At 41.3% G+C, this 18,062-nt stretch overlaps 2 protein-coding genes across 4 annotated transcripts; one reads left to right on the top strand and one right to left on the bottom strand.

Moving 5' to 3' along the window:
- The first annotated feature begins 6,349 nt into the window (after positions 1-6,349).
- LOC121178983 (mucin-3B) lies at positions 6,350-8,564 on the top strand. Its single transcript, XM_041033516.1, has 8 exons — positions 6,350-6,515; positions 6,783-6,907; positions 7,024-7,088; positions 7,183-7,385; positions 7,536-7,701; positions 7,818-7,982; positions 8,108-8,178; positions 8,524-8,564. Exons 1-8 carry the CDS (start codon positions 6,350-6,352, stop codon positions 8,562-8,564), a joined length of 1,002 nt encoding a protein of 333 aa, XP_040889450.1.
- Positions 8,565-10,917: 2,353 nt separating this feature from the next.
- Positions 10,918-17,632, bottom strand: errfi1a (ERBB receptor feedback inhibitor 1a). 3 transcript variants are annotated; one of them, XM_041034127.1, is made up of 4 exons: positions 17,432-17,632; positions 14,671-14,876; positions 14,388-14,476; positions 10,923-14,211 (listed from the first exon to the last, which is right to left on the bottom strand). In XM_041034127.1, exons 2-4 carry the CDS (start codon positions 14,820-14,822, stop codon positions 13,202-13,204), a joined length of 1,251 nt encoding a protein of 416 aa, XP_040890061.1. In that variant the 5' UTR covers positions 14,823-14,876; positions 17,432-17,632; the 3' UTR covers positions 10,923-13,201. The 3 variants fall into 3 exon arrangements, with proteins under 3 accessions (XP_040890063.1, XP_040890064.1, XP_040890061.1); XM_041034129.1 differs by lacking the exon at positions 17,432-17,632 and having other exon boundaries at positions 10,918-14,211; positions 14,570-14,675; XM_041034130.1 differs by lacking the exon at positions 17,432-17,632 and having other exon boundaries at positions 10,920-14,211; positions 14,671-14,873.
- Positions 17,633-18,062: the final 430 nt, after the last annotated feature.

The following is an 18,062-nucleotide window of genomic DNA, read 5'->3' as shown; positions in this document are numbered from 1 at the left end:
AGAAACAACTCTGGAAAGTTCTTCTCCAACTATAGTTATGAAAACTCTTTCAACATCACCAGTGATTTCATCATCAGCAACTGAACCTACAGTTTCTCTCTTATCTACTATTGTTCCCTCCAGTGAAGCAACAACGCTTAAAGAAACAACAATGTTCACCTCTACAATTCCACAGACTTCTGTGGTGTTATCCACCATATCAACACAGTCTATACCAATCACCATGACAAGTGAGTCCATGGGCTCCTCACCTTCTTCCACACCTACCAGTTCTATGCAAACTTCAACCCATCAGAATACTGAAATCACAGAAACAACTCTGGAAAGTTCTTCCACTACCAAAGTTTTAACAACTCCTTCAACCTCACCAGTGCTTTCATCATCAGCAACTGAACCTACAGTTTCTCTCTTATCTACTATTGTTCCCTCCAGTGAAGCAACAACGCTTAAAGAAACAACAAAATTCACCTCTACAATTCCACAGACCTCTGTAGTGTTATCCACCTCATCAACAAAGTCTATACCACTCACCATGACAAGTGAATCCATGGGCTCTTCACCTTCTTCCAAACCTACCAGTTCTGTGCAAACATCAACCCATCAGAACACTGAAATCACAGAAACAACTCTGGAAAATTCTTCCACTTCCAAAGTTTTAACAACTCTTTCAACCTCACCAGTGATTTCATCATCAGCAACTGAACCTACAGTTTCACTCTTATCTACTATTGTTCCCTCCAGTGAAGTAACAACGCTTAAAGAAACAACAGTGTTCACCTCTACAATTCCACAGACCTCAGTGGTGTTATCCACCATGTCAACACAGTCTATACCACTCACCATGACAAGTGAATCCATGGGCTCTTCACCTTCTTCCAAACCTACCAGTTCCATGCAAACGTCAACCCATCAGAACACTGAAATCACAGAAACAACTCTGGAAAGTTCTTCTCCAACTATAGTTATGACAACTCTTTCATCCTCACCCGTGATTTCATCATCAGCAACTGAACCTAAAGTTTCACTCTTATCTACTATTGTTCCCTCCAGTGAAGCAACAACGCTTAAAGAAACAACAATGTTCACCTCTACAATTCCACAGACCTCTGCAGTGTTATCCACCTCATCAACACAGTCTATACCAATCACCATGACAAGTGAGTCCATGGGCTCTTCACCTTCTTCCACACCTACCAGTTCTATGCAAACTTCAACCCATCAGAATACTGAAATCACAGAAACAACTCTGGAAAGTTCTTCCATTACCAAAGTTTTAACAACTCCTTCAACCTCACCAGTGCTTTCATCATCAGCAACTGAACCTACAGTTTCTCTCTTATCTACTATTGTTCCCTCCAGTGAAGCAACAACGCTTAAAGAAACAACAATGTTCACCTCTACAATTCCACAGACCTCTGTAGTGTTATCCACCTCATCAACACAGTCTATACCACTCACCATGACAAGTGAATCCATGGGCTCTTCACTTTCTTCCACACCTACCAGTTCTATGCAAACGTCAACCCATCAGAATACTGAAATCACAGAAACAACTCTGGAAAATTCTTCCACTTCAAAAGTTTCAACAACTCTTTCAACCTCACCAGTGCTTTCATCATCAGCAACTGAACCTACAGTTTCTCTCTTATCTACTATTGTTCCCTCCAGTGAAGCAACAACACTTAAAGAAACAACAATGTTCACCTCTACAATTCCACAGACCTCTGTAGTGTTATCCACCTCATCAACACATTCTATACCACTCACCATGACAAGTGAATCCATGGGCTCTTCACCTTCTTCCAAACCTACCAGTTCCATGCAAACGTCAACCCATCAGAACACTGAAATCACAGAAACAACTCTGGAAAATTCTTCCACTTCCAAAGTTTTAACAACTCTTTCAACCTCACCAGTGATTTCATCATCAGCAACTCAACCTACAGTTTCACTCTTATCTACTATTGTTCCCTCCAGTGAAGCAACAACACTTACAGAGACAACAATGTTCACCTCTACAATTCCACAGACCTCTGTAGTGTTATCCACCTCATCAACACAGTCTATACCACTCACCATGACTAGTGAGTCCATGGGCTCTTCACCTTCTTCCACACCTACCAGTTCTATGCAAACGTCAACCCATCAGAACACTGAAATCACAGAAACAACTCTGGAAAGTTCTTCTCCAACTATAGTTATGACAACTCTTTCATCCTCACCCGTGATTTCATCATCAGCAACTGAACCTAAAGTTTCACTCTTATCTACTATTGTTCCCTCCAGTGAAGCAACAACGCTTAAAGAAACAACAATGTTCACCTCTACAATTCCACAGATCTCTGCAGTGTTATCCACCTCATCAACACAGTCTATACCATTCACCATGACAAGTGAGTCCATGGGCTCTTCACCTTCTTCCACACCTACCAGTTCTATGCAAACGTCAACCCATCAGAACACTGAAATCACAGAAACAACTCTGGAAAGTTCTTCTCCAACTATAGTTATGACAACTCTTTCATCCTCACCCGTGATTTCATCATCAGCAACTGAACCTAAAGTTTCACTCTTATCTACTATTGTTCCCTCCAGTGAAGCAACAACGCTTAAAGAAACAACAATGTTCACCTCTACAATTCCACAGATCTCTGCAGTGTTATCCACCTCATCAACACAGTCTATACCATTCACCATGACAAGTGAGTCCATGGGCTCTTCACCTTCTTCCACACCTACCAGTTCTATGCAAACTTCAAACCATCAGAATACTGAAATCAAAGAAACAACTCTGGAAAATTCTTCCACTTCAAAAGTTTCAAAAACTCTTTCAACCTCACCAGTGCTTTCATCATCAGCAACTGAACCTTCAGTTTCTCACTTATCTACTATTGTTCCCTCCAGTGAAGCAACAACACTTAAAGAAACAACGTTCACCTCTACAATTCCACAGACCTCTGTAGTGTTATCCACCTCATCAACAAAGTCTATACCACTCACCATGACAAGTGAATCCATGGGCTCTTCACTTTCTTCCACACCTACCAGTTCTATGCAAACGTCAACCCATCAGAATACTGAAATCACAGAAACAACTCTGGAAAATTCTTCCACTTCAAAAGTTTCAACAACTCTTTCAACCTCACCCGTGATTTCATCATCAGCAACTGAACCTACAGTTTCACTCTTATCTACTATTGTTCCCTCCAGTGAAGCAACAACACTTAAAGAAACAACAATGTTCACCTCTACAATTCCACAGACCTCAGTGGTGTTATCCACCATGTCAACACAGTCTATACCACTCACCATGACAAGTGAGTCCATGGGCTCTTCACTTTCTTCCACACTTACCAGTTCTATGCAAACGTCAACCCATCAGAATACTGAAATCACAGAAACAACTCTGGAAAGTTCTTCTCCAACTATAGTTATGACAACTCTTTCAACCTCACCAGTGATTTCATCATCAGCAACTGAACCTACAGTTTCACTCTTATCTACTATTGTTCCCTCCAGTGAAGCAACAACGCTTAAAGAAACAACAATGTTCACCTCTACAATTCCACAGACCTCTGCAGTGTTATCCACCTCATCAACAAAGTCTATACCACTCACCATGACAAGTGAATCCATGGGCTCTTCACTTTCTTCCACACCTACCAGTTCTATGCAAATGTCAACCCATCAGAATACTGAAATCACAGAAACAACTCTGGAAAGTTCTTTTCCAACTATAGTTATGACAACTCTTTCAACCTCACCAGTGATTTCATCATCAGCAACTGAACCTACAGTTTCACTCTTATCTACTATTGTTCCCTCCAGTGAAGCAACAAAACATAAAGAAACAACAATGTTCACCTCTACAATTCCACAGACATCTGTAGTGTTATCCACCTCATCAACAAAGTCTATACCACTCACCATGACAAGTGAGTCCATGGGCTCTTCACCTTCTTCCACACCTACCAGTTCTATGCAAACTTCAACCCATCAGAATACTGAAATCACAGAAACAACTCTGGAAAGTTCTTCTCCAACTATAGTTATGAAAACTCTTTCAACCTCACCAGTGCTTTCATCATCAGCAACTGAACCTACAGTTTCTCTCTTATCTACTATTGTTCCCTCCAGTGAAGCAACAACACTTAAAGAAACAACAATGTTCACCTCTACAATTCCACAGACCTCTGCAGTGTTATCCACCTCATCAACACAGTCTATACCACTCACCATGACAAGTGAGTCCATGGGCTCCTCACCTTTTTCCACACCTACCAGTTCTATGCAAACTTCAACCCATCAGAATACTGAAATCACAGAAACAACTCTGGAAAATTCTTCCACTTCAAAAGTTTCAACAACTCTTTCAACCTCACCAGTGCTTTCATCATCAGCAACTGAACATACAGTTTCTCTCTTATCTACTATTGTTCCCTCCAGTGAAGCAACAAAACTTAAAGAAACAACAATGTTCACCTCTACAATTCCACAGACATCTGTAGTGTTATCCACCTCATCAACACAGTCTATACCACTCACCATGACAAGTGAATCCATGGGCTCTTCACCTTCTTCCAAACCTACCAGTTCCATGCAAACGTCAACCCATCAGAACACTGAAATCACAGAAACAACTCTGGAAAATTCTTCCACTTCCAAAGTTTTAACAACTCTTTCAACCTCACCAGTGATTTCATCATCAGCAACTGAACCTACAGTTTCTCTCTTATCTACTATTGTTCCCTCCAGTGAAGCAACAACACTTAAAGAAACAACAATGTTCACCTCTACAATTCCACAGACTTCTGTGGTGCTATCCACCATATCAACACAGTCTATACCACTCACCATGACAAGTGAGTCCATGGGCTCCTCACCTTCTTCCACACCTACCAGTTCTATGCAAACTTCAACCCATCAGATTACTGAAATCACAGAAACAACTCTGGAAAGTTCTTCCATTACCAAAGTTTTAACAACTCCTTCAACCTCACCAGTGCTTTCATCATCAGCAACTGAACCTACAGTTTCTCTCTTATCTGCTATTGTTCCCTCCAGTGAAGCAACAACGGTTAAAGAAACAACAATGTTCACCTCTACAATTCCACAGACCTCTGTAGTGTTATCCACCTCATCAACAAAGTCTATACCACTCACCATGACAAGTGAATCCATGGGCTCTTCACTTTCTTCCACACCTACCAGTTCTATGCAAACGTCAACCCATCAGAATACTGAAATCACAGAAACAACTCTGGAAAGTTCTTCTCCAACTATAGTTATGAAAACTCTTTCAACCTCACCAGTGCTTTCATCATCAGCAACTGAACCTACAGTTTCACTCTTATCTATTATTGTTCCCTCCAGTGAAGCAACAACACTTAAAGAAACAACAATGTTCACCTCTACAATTCCACAGACCTCTGCAGTGTTATCCACCTCATCAACACATTCTATACCACTCACCATGACAAGTGAGTCCATGGGCTCTTCACTTTCTTCCACACCTACCAGTTCTATGCAAACGTCAACCCATCAGAATACTGAAATCACAGAAACAACTCTGGAAAATTCTTCCACTTCCAAAGTTTTAACAACTCTTTCAACCTCACCACTGCTTTCATCATCAGTAACTGAACCTACAGTTTCAGTCTTATCTACTATTGTTCCCTCCAGTGAAGCAACATCACCCATCCCACATACACAAACAACTTCCACAAAAGTGCCAATTTCAACTAGCACCACCACTGGACCTACATTGTCTTCCAAATCCATTTTCTCAGCATCTACTTTCAGTCTTCAAACTACAACTTTGAACACATCTCAACGTCCAGTCAGTAATCAGGGGACATCAACTGTCACTTCCACATTCCCTGCAATCACCACACGTTTGACAACCGAGCAGCCAGGTTCTACATTGAGGAGCACCGTTACACCTGCAACAATTTTATCCACAGTGTCACATCCACTAACTCAGTTCTCTACGTCAAAGTCTCCAACACACACAATAGAGACTTCAACATCCACTATCAGCTCCACTATCAGCTCCACAGTCACAGCTCATCATGTGACACCAACTTTGCCGTCTACATCTGCTTTTAACCCAAACTCAAATGCTACAGTTACAACCCTAACACCTTTTACAGTCTCTGCCAACACAAAACCTTTGACACAATTTACTTCAGCGTTAAATGAAAAAACAAGTAGCAGTCCAGCAACATCTTCATCAACAGCCCCAACGTCAAAGGCTTTGACATCAGTTGAAATCATCAGCACAAAACCAGTTACAACAGTCTGTCATTCAGCACCTACCATTACCCTCCCTACAAATGCTACCTTCACCATGACAACATCATCCACAACTCCTCAGTGTAGAGATGAGGACTGTCAGTGTACCACAGGTACCTGTATGTTCAACACAACACTTGGAAGATGTCATTGCCACTGTCAAGAGTTTGTTTTTGGTGAAAGCTGCTCTTTTGGAGAAAATGACACCTCTGCTCATATTGGTGAGATTTTTCATTCCCAAACACAGTTCTTTTATAATAATATCTAATAATTCTTTTATAATAATATTCTATATATTAATATTCTATTTACAGAAAATCATTTTCAATGCAGAAATATCTCATCAGCTTTTAGCAACATGTTAATTTTTAAGTTTGTTTGCTTTTTGCTTTGATATATCTCACCTAAGTTTTGATTATGCTATGTTATAGCAATGTATATATAATGTTATTGCAGAGTCAATATAACAGTGTCATATTTTTTTCTAGATACCGGAGCAATACCAACTCGAAAAGCAAATATTACTTTGGCAATCAAAATGATTTTTCAGCCAGCTTTTCATAATTTAAGCTCACCTCTAGCCCTTGAATTCATCCACACCTTGGAACTGCAGGTAGAGAATTTGGTTTCCATATATTATAATGTGTGTTTTGCTCTCTGCTGTTTTCAGTACTAAAAATGGATTTATTGCCATAACTGTGTTTTAATAATATTTATTCTGTGTTCTAGCTCAAAGCCCTATGCAAAGAAGCAGATCCACAAACCTTCAAAAAAGTGCAAGTCATCAACTTATCGTAAGTTTTGATTAAACTTTACAGCTTTAAGTTGCTTTTCAATCAAGTACAGGCTGTTCTCTTTCAGTAATTTCTGACTATTTTTCTTTTATAGAAATGGAAGTGTTGTTGCGGAGAGTGTGGCAGAATACAGCTATCCAAACAATGAAACTCAAATCCAGTTTATCAACACTCAGCTCGATAGGGTGTTGACTAATATCTTGAATGACACACGTAACCTCAATAAGATTTCTCAGGCCTTTAATAACAGCAGTGTGAACTTAAGTGGACTCAACTTCCAGCCACCTGCAGTTATCAGTAAGTGTACTATTTGTCAGTTCTAAACATGTGCCTTTGACGTGTTGCTGCTTTGTACAGTCACTGTTTCTTTTGTACGTGTACAAATTTTTACATCTGTATATGGTACTTATACAAAATGATAAATACATCCCTTTCTTTATCAACCAGATATTACAGACTTGATGCCTTATGTTAACTGCACTCAGTTTGCTAATTACACTGCTGAGATTAGTAATGGTCAATGGCAGTGTGTGGGACCTTGCAAAACAAATCCTGATTACTGTCATCAACATGGACAATGTCTCAATGATATTCACAAAGGGCCTACCTGTAGGTAAGACAAAACACCCCTTTTAATTTTAATTGCAAGAAGCTTAAATATGTTGAATGTGTTTGCTCGTAATCTAGATTTTGTCAATGTAATTCACCATTTGTGGTTTTTCAACCCAGGTGCTATGAGTCTAGCCTGGAGCAGTTTTATGGCCCACAGTGTGACCTCTTCCGTTGGGGTCCAGGTTTCTATGGAGCACTATTTGGATCACTGGCAGCAGCACTCCTGCTCTTAATTATCATTGTCTTTGCTGTCATTGTGAAAAAGAAATATATGGACGTTTGGTGAGTTATGGTGCCTTTAATTTTTCTTCCAACATATATACAAATGGTCAACAAATGTTGTTCCTTGTTTCCTGTTATGGTTAAGTTACAGACACTGATGTGAAATTATATTGACTCTGCTTTAGGAAAAGGAACAGCTCTTATAACAGGAGACTATCTGCCTTTGAGGAAGATTTCTTTGACTTCTCTGATACAGGTGTGTCCTGGTCTGCTTCTTTTTTTGCGATCACTGATGTATTTTTTTTTTTAAATTCAGCAAACATTTTTCAGCATAGACTCTGGACATTTGCTGTTTAAACATGATCATATTCTTTTGCCCACAACTTAGGATTGCCAGGCACTTACACGCCACAGAGTTTTCAGCCACATCTAGAAAATGTTGACACCCAATTGCAGGTATTCCTGTTTACTATTCTGATATTATACACATAAAGTCAAAATAACTACTGTACCCAGAAAATTCTGGAGTACAAGGGCAAGTAAATGTAAGTTTATAGTTAAAATATTGATAATAATATGTGATCCTTCTTTTATTTTTCAGGTCACAACAAGACGTCCAGAGGTTTTGAACATCAACCCTAGATGAAGGCTACGGTCCGGAGAATTAGAATGTTTTCCAAGTTAGCCACTAAGAAAATTGTAGATCAGTATGACCTACCAACTTTGTATAACACATGAATATAGTAAGTTGTTGTTATAATATTTATCATTTTATTTATATTAATTGTAGCCTACTGTAGTCACTTGTGCCTTCATATAAAAATGAACATGTAAATTTGGACTACCGTGTTTTTATTTCATTCACACAGCAGCCTTTTATTTTTGCAGTTATTTGTTTTAGAGTTTTAAATTTTTATTTTAAATGTCTGTTGAGCCTAGGTTGAGAGGAAGTTGATTTCAAGATGTCAGGCCATTTTTGGTTTTGTCTGCATCTAATATAACTGATATTTATCTATAACACAAAATCACAGTAACACATATAATAATCAACAGCTGGTTGCCAGAGCTCAGCAATGTCTGTTTGGCCTTTATTTATTTATTTATTCTTTTAATTTGAACAAAGTCAGCTTGGTAATCCTCCTTAAGAAAAGGTAGCTTGCGGGTGTCCCTCGGAGTCATTACAATATTATGTCACTAGATGGCAAACATGCACTCATTTTAATGATGTTTTGCCTTTGTAAGGTGTAGAGGAAGGGACAATGAAAGCCAGAAGGAGGCAGTGATTTTAATATAATTATTTATGATCTTTAAAGCAAATGAGTGACGGTAGTGATGTGAAAATGTGTCAAGGTTTAATCAATCTGGATCTGTTTTCTGTCAGCATCAGGTAATGACAGCGTTATCAGTACACAAACAGTCCAATGTAAATGTTCATGCCAATATGGCAAATTGTCATGCTGGCACTGGCAACATCTGTTTTTAAGCTGTGCCACTGCACCTCAAAATGCAGGTGTATATGTCCGCAGCAGCTAATCCAGAGCAGAAATACAGAGTTCACTGATGTCTTCTCATTTGGTGGTTATTTGTCTCCAACTAGTGGCTGAAGACAGAAGACACACTTGTCACCAATTTCTTTACCTTCACTTGATGTACTATATTTACTCTGACCTGAGTAAAATTTAACTAGCAGCACTTCGGACTGAGTTAAATATTCACAACTATGTCCACCCCTCACAGCAAATGATAAGAAAACACCAAAACAAAAAGTTGATGCAATGGAATTAATCTGCACATTTTCCAATCTGGCAGCGTGTTGTTGGAAAATGGGAGGGAATCAGAATACCGAGGAAAAACCTACACAAATGCAACAGAATATACAAACTCTACTTCCATTTTCTTTCTTTAACAAAAAGTATATTTGCACTGGCCGCCTGGTTAGCTCAGTTGGTAGCGCATGAGACTCAACCTCTCAGACTCAACCTCTCTTTATGCTCTGCAGAACTACATTATGTAGCACTGCAGACTTGTGTTGAGAGCCAGGCACAGAAAACAGACAGGATCTCCTCCTCCCAGACAACCTCAGACTAATCAGCAGAGGCTGTATAGCAATTAATGAGGCAGTATTCATAATTACTGTCATAATTCTTATCTCTAAAATGGGTTTGTTCCACTTGTTAATCCATCAAGAGTACCAGCCAAGGACTTCTATCTAATTAACAGAGGCCAAAAATATATTTCATGTGGTTGAGCCACTAAAACTGGAAGTTAAATCCCACATCCTTGATGCCTGAACTGCACACAAGTAAGGACCAAAGACAAGTGGCAGAATTTAGATTTGTGAGTTGTGCTGACAAAATAAAACTCAAAATAAAACAGGAACATTGTGGCTTTAAGAAGAGAAAGAAAGGACAGAAACCGTTTGGGACACAAAGTGACTGAATTTCACACAATCGTAATGATCCCTTGTGCCTTTCTGGACGAGTCTGAGAAAGCGTTACTCAAGTCAAGACAAATGTCATGAAAATGGTGAAAGTGGAGCCAAAGCACATTCTGACCTAGAGCACTATAATGACTATATTTGAAATGAGCAACCTGTCTTTCTTTGGTTGCTATAGTCACCACCCATGCTGTCGCCTGGCAGCTAACCTAAGAGTGAACCAGGTGAAAGGGTTTGCAGGTGGCCTAGATAGTTCAGGCTGCTTCCTTTTGTTCCATTGAGAGAATAATGCACAATCAATTGCTATCAGCGCAGCAAACCTACAGAAATGGTCACTGCCTTGCTGAGAAGTTATGGTGCATATTGTAATTACAGCTTAATAGCGGCTTATCTAGTAATTATTTGACCTATAATGGTCTTTGTGGTTCACTGTGGTTTCGGCTCCATGCCTAACCACATGGACTTAAGTCAAGAGCACAACACTTGCAACATTGCTAAGTGCTTAAAAACCTGTGGGTGCAAAACTGGCTGCTACCAAGCATCTAAGCAGTCACGCAGGAGGAGGCAGTGCTATAACCAGGAAGAGGAAGGCAATATACTGTACACCTGTCAGTCGACCATTGTAAGTCACTCTTCTTTCTCTGGATAGAAGCCAGTCACAATAAGGCACAGCATGAGGGTGTGTGGGTGATAAAACAGGCCAGACAGCTGAGTTGAGATTTCACTCTCTACAGATTCAAGAAACAGAATGAAGCAGGCTCATAAATAAGTCATTTTATTTTGATTTCTTTTTTAAAGACTATATACTTATCAACTATTCATAACAACAAATGGAACTGTTAAATACTGTACACAGCATACTGTACTCTCCCAGTGCATGTCTTCACCACAGCAGAGAAGTTATGTCTCGATAAACTAGTCTTCATTCAGTTTCTTTATTTCTAATAAGACATATGAATACCTTAAGATTAAATAGTATCAGTGTGTGATGTAAACATTTTTTCAAACATTTAAGTCCAAAGCAACATTGTGTTGGCAAGGTTTTGTGAGCAGGAGGGAGAGAAAAAGTATACTTCAACGACCGTTTGACCTTAGCGGTTATCTGTTTCCCAAACTGAACACCGTGTTCGATACCAAGGGTTACTTCAATACATATGCTACATTTACTATACCATCCTGGTGCTTCTTGAATGATCTACAACAATAAAAATTCATATATTTTCTAGGCTGCCAGCAGCCAAAGTCTCTCAGACCACACCCACTGCAATCATGAAGGCAGGAATGCATGAGCAGAACAGGAAAGTCTGTGTCAGGTAGGTAAACCCTGCACTGTCTTTGTAATGCGTCTGTATTAACAGGTTAGCCTAACATCTCTGTGATCTAAGATCTGCCTGATCTAAAATCTCTATTTCAGGATATTCGGTTAGAATTGACTTGGTGTTACTCTTAACTAAAGTGAATTAAAGCTTCGTCTCAGATTAGAATTTCAGATTTTGCCTTTGGACACAATTTAAATGGGGAATATATGAAATATAGGATTAATACCAAAGGGAGGTAGTACTTGAGGCAAATTCGTTCCAAGCAATGACTCACAGCTTGACCAAAAATAAGCTCCTCCAACTGTCTGACGGAATTTCAGTAAGAACAGCATACATTCACTTAATGTTCAACAGGCCAATTTCTGTGCAAGAAAACAGACCTGGACACCGAACGAAAGCAATCAGGTGTGTTCACTGTTTAGAGGGCTGAGCTCAAAAGCAGGCACTGCGAACAAGCAGAGCACAGTAACAAGTACGGTTGACAATTTTCTACTTAAGTGTAGAAAGTCATTCTATAAAGTATCACCAGAACACATTTCCAACTGCGGTTCACATGCACGTATGCACAAACACGTCCACGCACATACATACACACAAACACATTCATCAACTCATCAAGACAACTACACCATATAAGCTGCACTAGACATTCCAATGGAAACATGCATAGCTACCAGTAATGTACCCACCGCTTAGTACAAAATGTACCATGACAACGTGCCATGTGGGAAACACAAATTTACACAGATACAGTGGCCTGAGTAAGACTAAAACTTCATCAAAGCAGGGAAACCATATCAGTGTTTATATATAATAGCAAACAGAATGGAGATTCATGTGCTAGCATCCTTCATTTTGTTAAAAATTAATTGGCCTTGTGTTTATACTTCATATTTTAAGCGATACGTGGTTACATTACTGACCTTCTGTCCCCTGTGAGATACAAAAGCAGCGTTAGAAAGCCCAGGTGCATCTCACAAAACATCCTCAACCTTACAGACACAAAATACTGAGCACATGAGGTTCAAGGCCTGCTTGGACCTTCTGACTGTACCATATCATCAGCAAAAACAGCACAATTTTTGAATGTCATGAAATAAAAATCATATCAAAAATAAGCTCTACAATGTTGAATTTTGCCCACAATCTATAGTCAGAGACAAAATTTTTTATGTAAAGTATCTCGGTTGTGATAGCTATTCCAACATTACCAGTAACTGAATACAGTGCTCACATACCCTGTGTGATCAGAATACATAAGGGGTTAAACAAACAAACAAACAAACAAACAAACAAACAAACAAACAGTGAAAGCAGCAGTGTGAGGGTTGTTAGCGTGTTAGAGTCCAGTTTCACCATTTTGTCAAGTGGTTTTTGCTCAGTAGAGTCCTCTGCTACTTCCACTAAAGCTTTTCAAACTAAGTCTGCATGTGCTTTCCGTCTGTTGTGGCAGTCCTAGACTCAGTCTGACACATCTGTATTGCGAGCTGCAAGGGTGTCCATGCCCCGAAGACACTTCTTCTCTACACAAGGTGCGTCCACGAAATGTCTCCCTCAGTGGAAGACATTACTATCTCCCGCTGAGGTAGGAGATAGTAATGTGTGGCGCTAGCCTTCTTTCCATTCTCCATAACAGGAAGGATGCAGGGGGAGCCCTCACTGTTCTGTCTCTGCAAACCTCGACAGCTTACATATTTAGGATCTGGTGCAAAGCTTTGGGTAGGGGGCATCACCCCATTAATATATGTTGGGAGGCTCTTGGGGCTGGGGGTGCGAGAGCCGCCTCTCGACAAAGGTTCCCTTGGGGGCACCTTAGGTGGTTTGTCCTCATCACTATAAGCCCCAGACGAGACCTCTGCTGACCAGCGGCGATAGTCTCCTGTCTTGATTGTTCGAGGAGGTATAGGGGGAGGCACCTCTGGCTTATCCATACTGTGGGTGTGGCGTTTGTGGCAAGTGAGGCGCAGCAGCGAAGGCTTGTTAAAGGATCCAGCTGGGCCAGAGTGAGAGCGCCGTAGCCTCTTCTGAGCTTTGTCCTGCTGTCTCTGACAGACCACTGGCTCAGGTGGTTCCTGTCGCTGCTGCTCATACTGTTCCCGCACTTCCTGTGGAGGATGTGTCTGGTGGTGCTGTTGGGGCTGCCTCTGGCTTTGTGGTCCATCATAATAAGCATAGTTAATCTGCCCGCAGTCCCTGAAGCTCCTTCGGCTGAGGACTCCATATCGAAAAGGAGACGATTTGGAACACTGATCAGACACCAGGCAACAGCTGTCGTCCGTACTTGTGAAAAATTCTACCTCATTGTCCATAGCCTGCTCAGGGGAGATGTCTGTTTGTGAAGGGAGGGGGGGCAGAGGCTTGGAGCACCTGCCTGGCGTCTGTGGTGGGCTACTGCACTCGTACACTGAGAGCCTCTGGAATGAGGGGACCACCTGGTCATCGTCAGCAGGACTTGGGGTGGAGGGTTCAGCACTGCAGGACAGGGAGAGATGGGAGGGCCGGGATTTCTTTGGAGGTAATCTCTGTATATGTCCTATCAAAGAGGAAAATTAAAAAAAAAAAAATGACCACCACATTAATGGCATGGCATTAAATAACTGAGATTGATTAACAACAATTGCAATTTCCTAATACAATTTCATGTCTGGGTCAGTATTTATACACATTTCAGAAGAGCTGTAATGTGAAGATGATAGGTCCTGCACTTACTCTCATAACTTAGAGAAGGTGGAGGTGGCCCCTTTTGTTGGGCTCGAGAGCTGTGATCTGTATGTGCAGTGTCCATACTGAAGTAGAAACTGTTAAAGAAAAACATTTCAGTCTTAGATTAATACAGTTTTAAATTAGCCAAATGACATTTCATGGTCATTTACAAGGAATCTCAGACTGACCTGATCCATAAAACTTCAGCATATCATGCAGATTTGAAAAATCGTTCCTTTCTAATAATCTTCCCCTAATGGCCTGTTAATTCTGGCACACCATCACTCACTTGTCCAGTTCATAGCGATGGCTCCAGGAGGGCTTGGATCCAGCCATGCTGTGACAGTAGCTGCCCCGCAGGAAGGGGTTTTCTATGGGAAAAGAGATCTCCTGGGCAGTCAGGCCCACTGTGGACATGCTCCAGGCACACTCGGGTCGCATCAAAGCCAGGAAACACTCAGATCGCCCGGCTGGCTGCCCCTGCTTCTGGTGTACCTGTAACAACGCCAAGACACAGCCGAGAACGACGGTGAAAGGAGGTTGAAAGCAAAAGCAGATGAAGAGAAACAGAACATGTAGTAGCACACTGAAAAATACTCATAGAAAAAAAAAACTAAGAAGAAAGAAAATACTGACATTAGAATATAAAGCACATTACAGAAATCTTTTGGCTGCCCACCAGGCAAAACATATAGTTATGGCCTTTTCTGTTCTCTATGAGAAGACAACAATCTCCTATAATCTCCTATAGAGGAATGACAGAAGCTCATTTTGACAGGACTTAAAGACATTTGTGTCCCAACACGCCCTGGGGACAGAACACTGTCATTGGTAAAGTCCTGGTCGGCGTGTTTTAAAAAGTGAGCATAAAAGCAATAGTCTTTAAGAATGAGTAAAATAAGAGTCCCCAACAAAGATCTTGTTGTAAAAAGTTGCTCTGTGTTTTCTAGTTTTTTCTTCAAGTCTATTTCTATACAGCAACTGGCCTGAAGTATATGGGATGTTGACACGTTGTCACTGACACATGTAACTAAACGTAAATAATATATTCTAATTTTTAAGAGGATTTACCTAATTAGAAAGATAGGTTTCATAAAGTGGAAGGTGTGTTTCAGCTTTGACCTAAAACTTGTATTGGGAAAAAAAAAATTACAGACCACAGCAGTTTTTTTTCCACAATATCGATAAAGTTTCTCCATTCAAGTTCAACATGGCAACTTTCATATTTCTGTTTCTACAGACGGTGCCTCTACTCCTAATAGGTTTACAGTTTATTTTAAAACTTGACTGTGCTGTGCTCCACTGCCGCAATCTCGCTTGTCCTGAACAGCAGAGGAAGGGGCTCCTCCTGTTACCAGACATATATACCTGATGTTGCAAGAACTCCTCATGTCAAATGACCTGAATGTTCCTGTCATGTCAAGTATGTGTCAGGGCTGAGTAAACAATGTATACAATATTCAGAGGGGAGGAAACTTGGCAGCATACTGATATTTGTGGGGTCAGCAGTACACTGGAAGCAAACTTTGATCTGATTTTCTTTTTTTTTTTTTTTTTGCCTCACACCGGATTAACCTGTTCAGTATGTCACAGCCTCTGGAGAAATTAGTTTAGAGATTCAGACAATGTATTGTTTAAGCACAGGGAGCAAGTATACCATGGGTAACTATAGGTGACTTTGTTGTACACCATATCTGAATTCACTGTGACACCAGCCGTGCGTTGTTGGAGCAAATCTTCTCATGACTTCAGCGCACCAGCAGTAGTCTTAACACCATTAATCCTTTTTTTTTTTTCAAAATGCAAGGAAAACAGGTGCATCCATAACCCTGGTGGTTATCTCTGCTGAAGACTGCAAATGAGGTGCGTGCACACCCGGAGACACGCTGTCCTCCTTATAATGTGGGAGTGATGACTGAGAAGAACACGGCCCCCTCGTTCCCGGTCTCCTATGAGCCATATTTATGTGGTGCCCTGACAGCTGGTGAGAAACAAAGCTCTAAAACAACAGGAAGCCTGGGGCATCAGCCTGAGCCAAACTGCCCAACAAGGCATGCCATCCCCCTGCCCAGGGCCGTCGATTCGGTTCGGCGGGGACGGGAAGCAACATGATCCTCGATAATGAACCCCCAGGGGCTTGTGCTTCCTCTTGCAACAGGTGCAAAGACAGTTCATCCTGGCAGTTAACCATAGGAGCATTTACAGGCAACAGGATTAAACAAATGATGTGTAGTCATGCAGAGCATTAACCCTCTTTTTTGTGGGGAATTCTTTAACTCACTAATTCTGATCACTGGACCAGAAAATGTGTGGCCTTGCTGGACAAGGTGGACAGGCTCAGTCTGCGTGTGACGATAACACAGGGGCCCATGGGGTGCTGGAAAAGGAGGAACCCTGCTTGGGCTCGCAGTGATGTAAAACATCAGCAGATAGCTCGCCTTTGATACAGGACTGTAGTAGTCACAGACAGACCTTGAAAAAGGAGTTCACACCCCGCTCATGACACCCCTGCAGCGGTTTCCGAGCAACCATACCCGCTCTACCTGTGCTGCAAGCAAACAGCGCGCACACCCCCTCACTTTACCGGATTGAGATAATAATGGTTAAAAGCCCTCTAGCAGGCAGGTGACTCACACCACTGGCAAGGCCAGCTAATGATGATACGGAATGAATTATTTCTCTTTAGTTTAAGCGGAAAAACCACAAAGCGATATTGTACGCAAAATAAAATAATCAAGCCACGCCACTGCTTTGCAATTATCAACTAGTTATGTAAGATTCCTATTTTAAATTTTTTCATGGCACACTTGTTTATTTTGTAAGATCCGCAAAATAAAAACAAACCAACCTGACTTCATTGCTCTTTCAGTCAAAAAAAAAAAAAAAAAAACTAAAAAAAAAAAGATTTAAAATTACTAAAATCGTCTGAGTAGGACCTGAAATTGCAGCAATCAGCTGCGTCTGTCGGTGCTGGCACCAACATACAAAACAATACACAGGCGAGACATCAGCTCCTACACCGCACATTTCAAATTACTTTCTGAACTCACCTAAATAACTTCGCAGCTCTCCCTCCGCCGACTGACCCCCTACACTCCTCTGTGGTAAAATACAGCTCCTCGGTGTCTGTGCTGGGGTTTGACTTGAGTCTGTAATCTTCAGATTCCTATTGCATCAGGAACAGGACGCCAGCGAACAGGTGACGCTCCGGCTATAATGTGACACTTTGAGATAAGTCTAGTATTGTAGTGAGCAATGTCTTATACGCTTCCCCACACTGGAGGCACACTGTGGCTCCGCCTTGCCCTTAAAGGCACAGTCCCCAGTCAGAGCAGCGCCTCTGCAGTGTACGTGCAGCCGGACAGGCTGAGTGCGTATGGATTGCAGAATCACCCTTGAACGTATGCACAGGGCTACTTTCAGCATAAGTTAACCTGATGCGATCAAAGTCTGCAGTGCTTCGTTTATCGCTACTTTTAACCTCAGGGGACAGAGGAGGTGTGAACACAAGGATACAGTCAGCTGACAAACTGTTCCAGTGGGATGGGGGGGGGGGGGGGGGGGCGGAGGGAGGGAGAGGGGTTGGGGGTCGATGGGGGGGCATACATGCATTAAACACCTTAACAGTTGTTAGAGATGGAGCAGATCTGTGGGTTAATTAAATTACAGCTCAAGGAGGCT

Source organism: Toxotes jaculatrix, chromosome 3 (assembly GCF_017976425.1).
Source record: "Toxotes jaculatrix isolate fToxJac2 chromosome 3, fToxJac2.pri, whole genome shotgun sequence".
Classification (NCBI taxonomy): domain Eukaryota; kingdom Metazoa; phylum Chordata; class Actinopteri; family Toxotidae; genus Toxotes; species Toxotes jaculatrix.
Note: the sequence above shows the minus strand (reverse complement) of the source record. Positions and strands in the feature narration are given on the sequence as shown.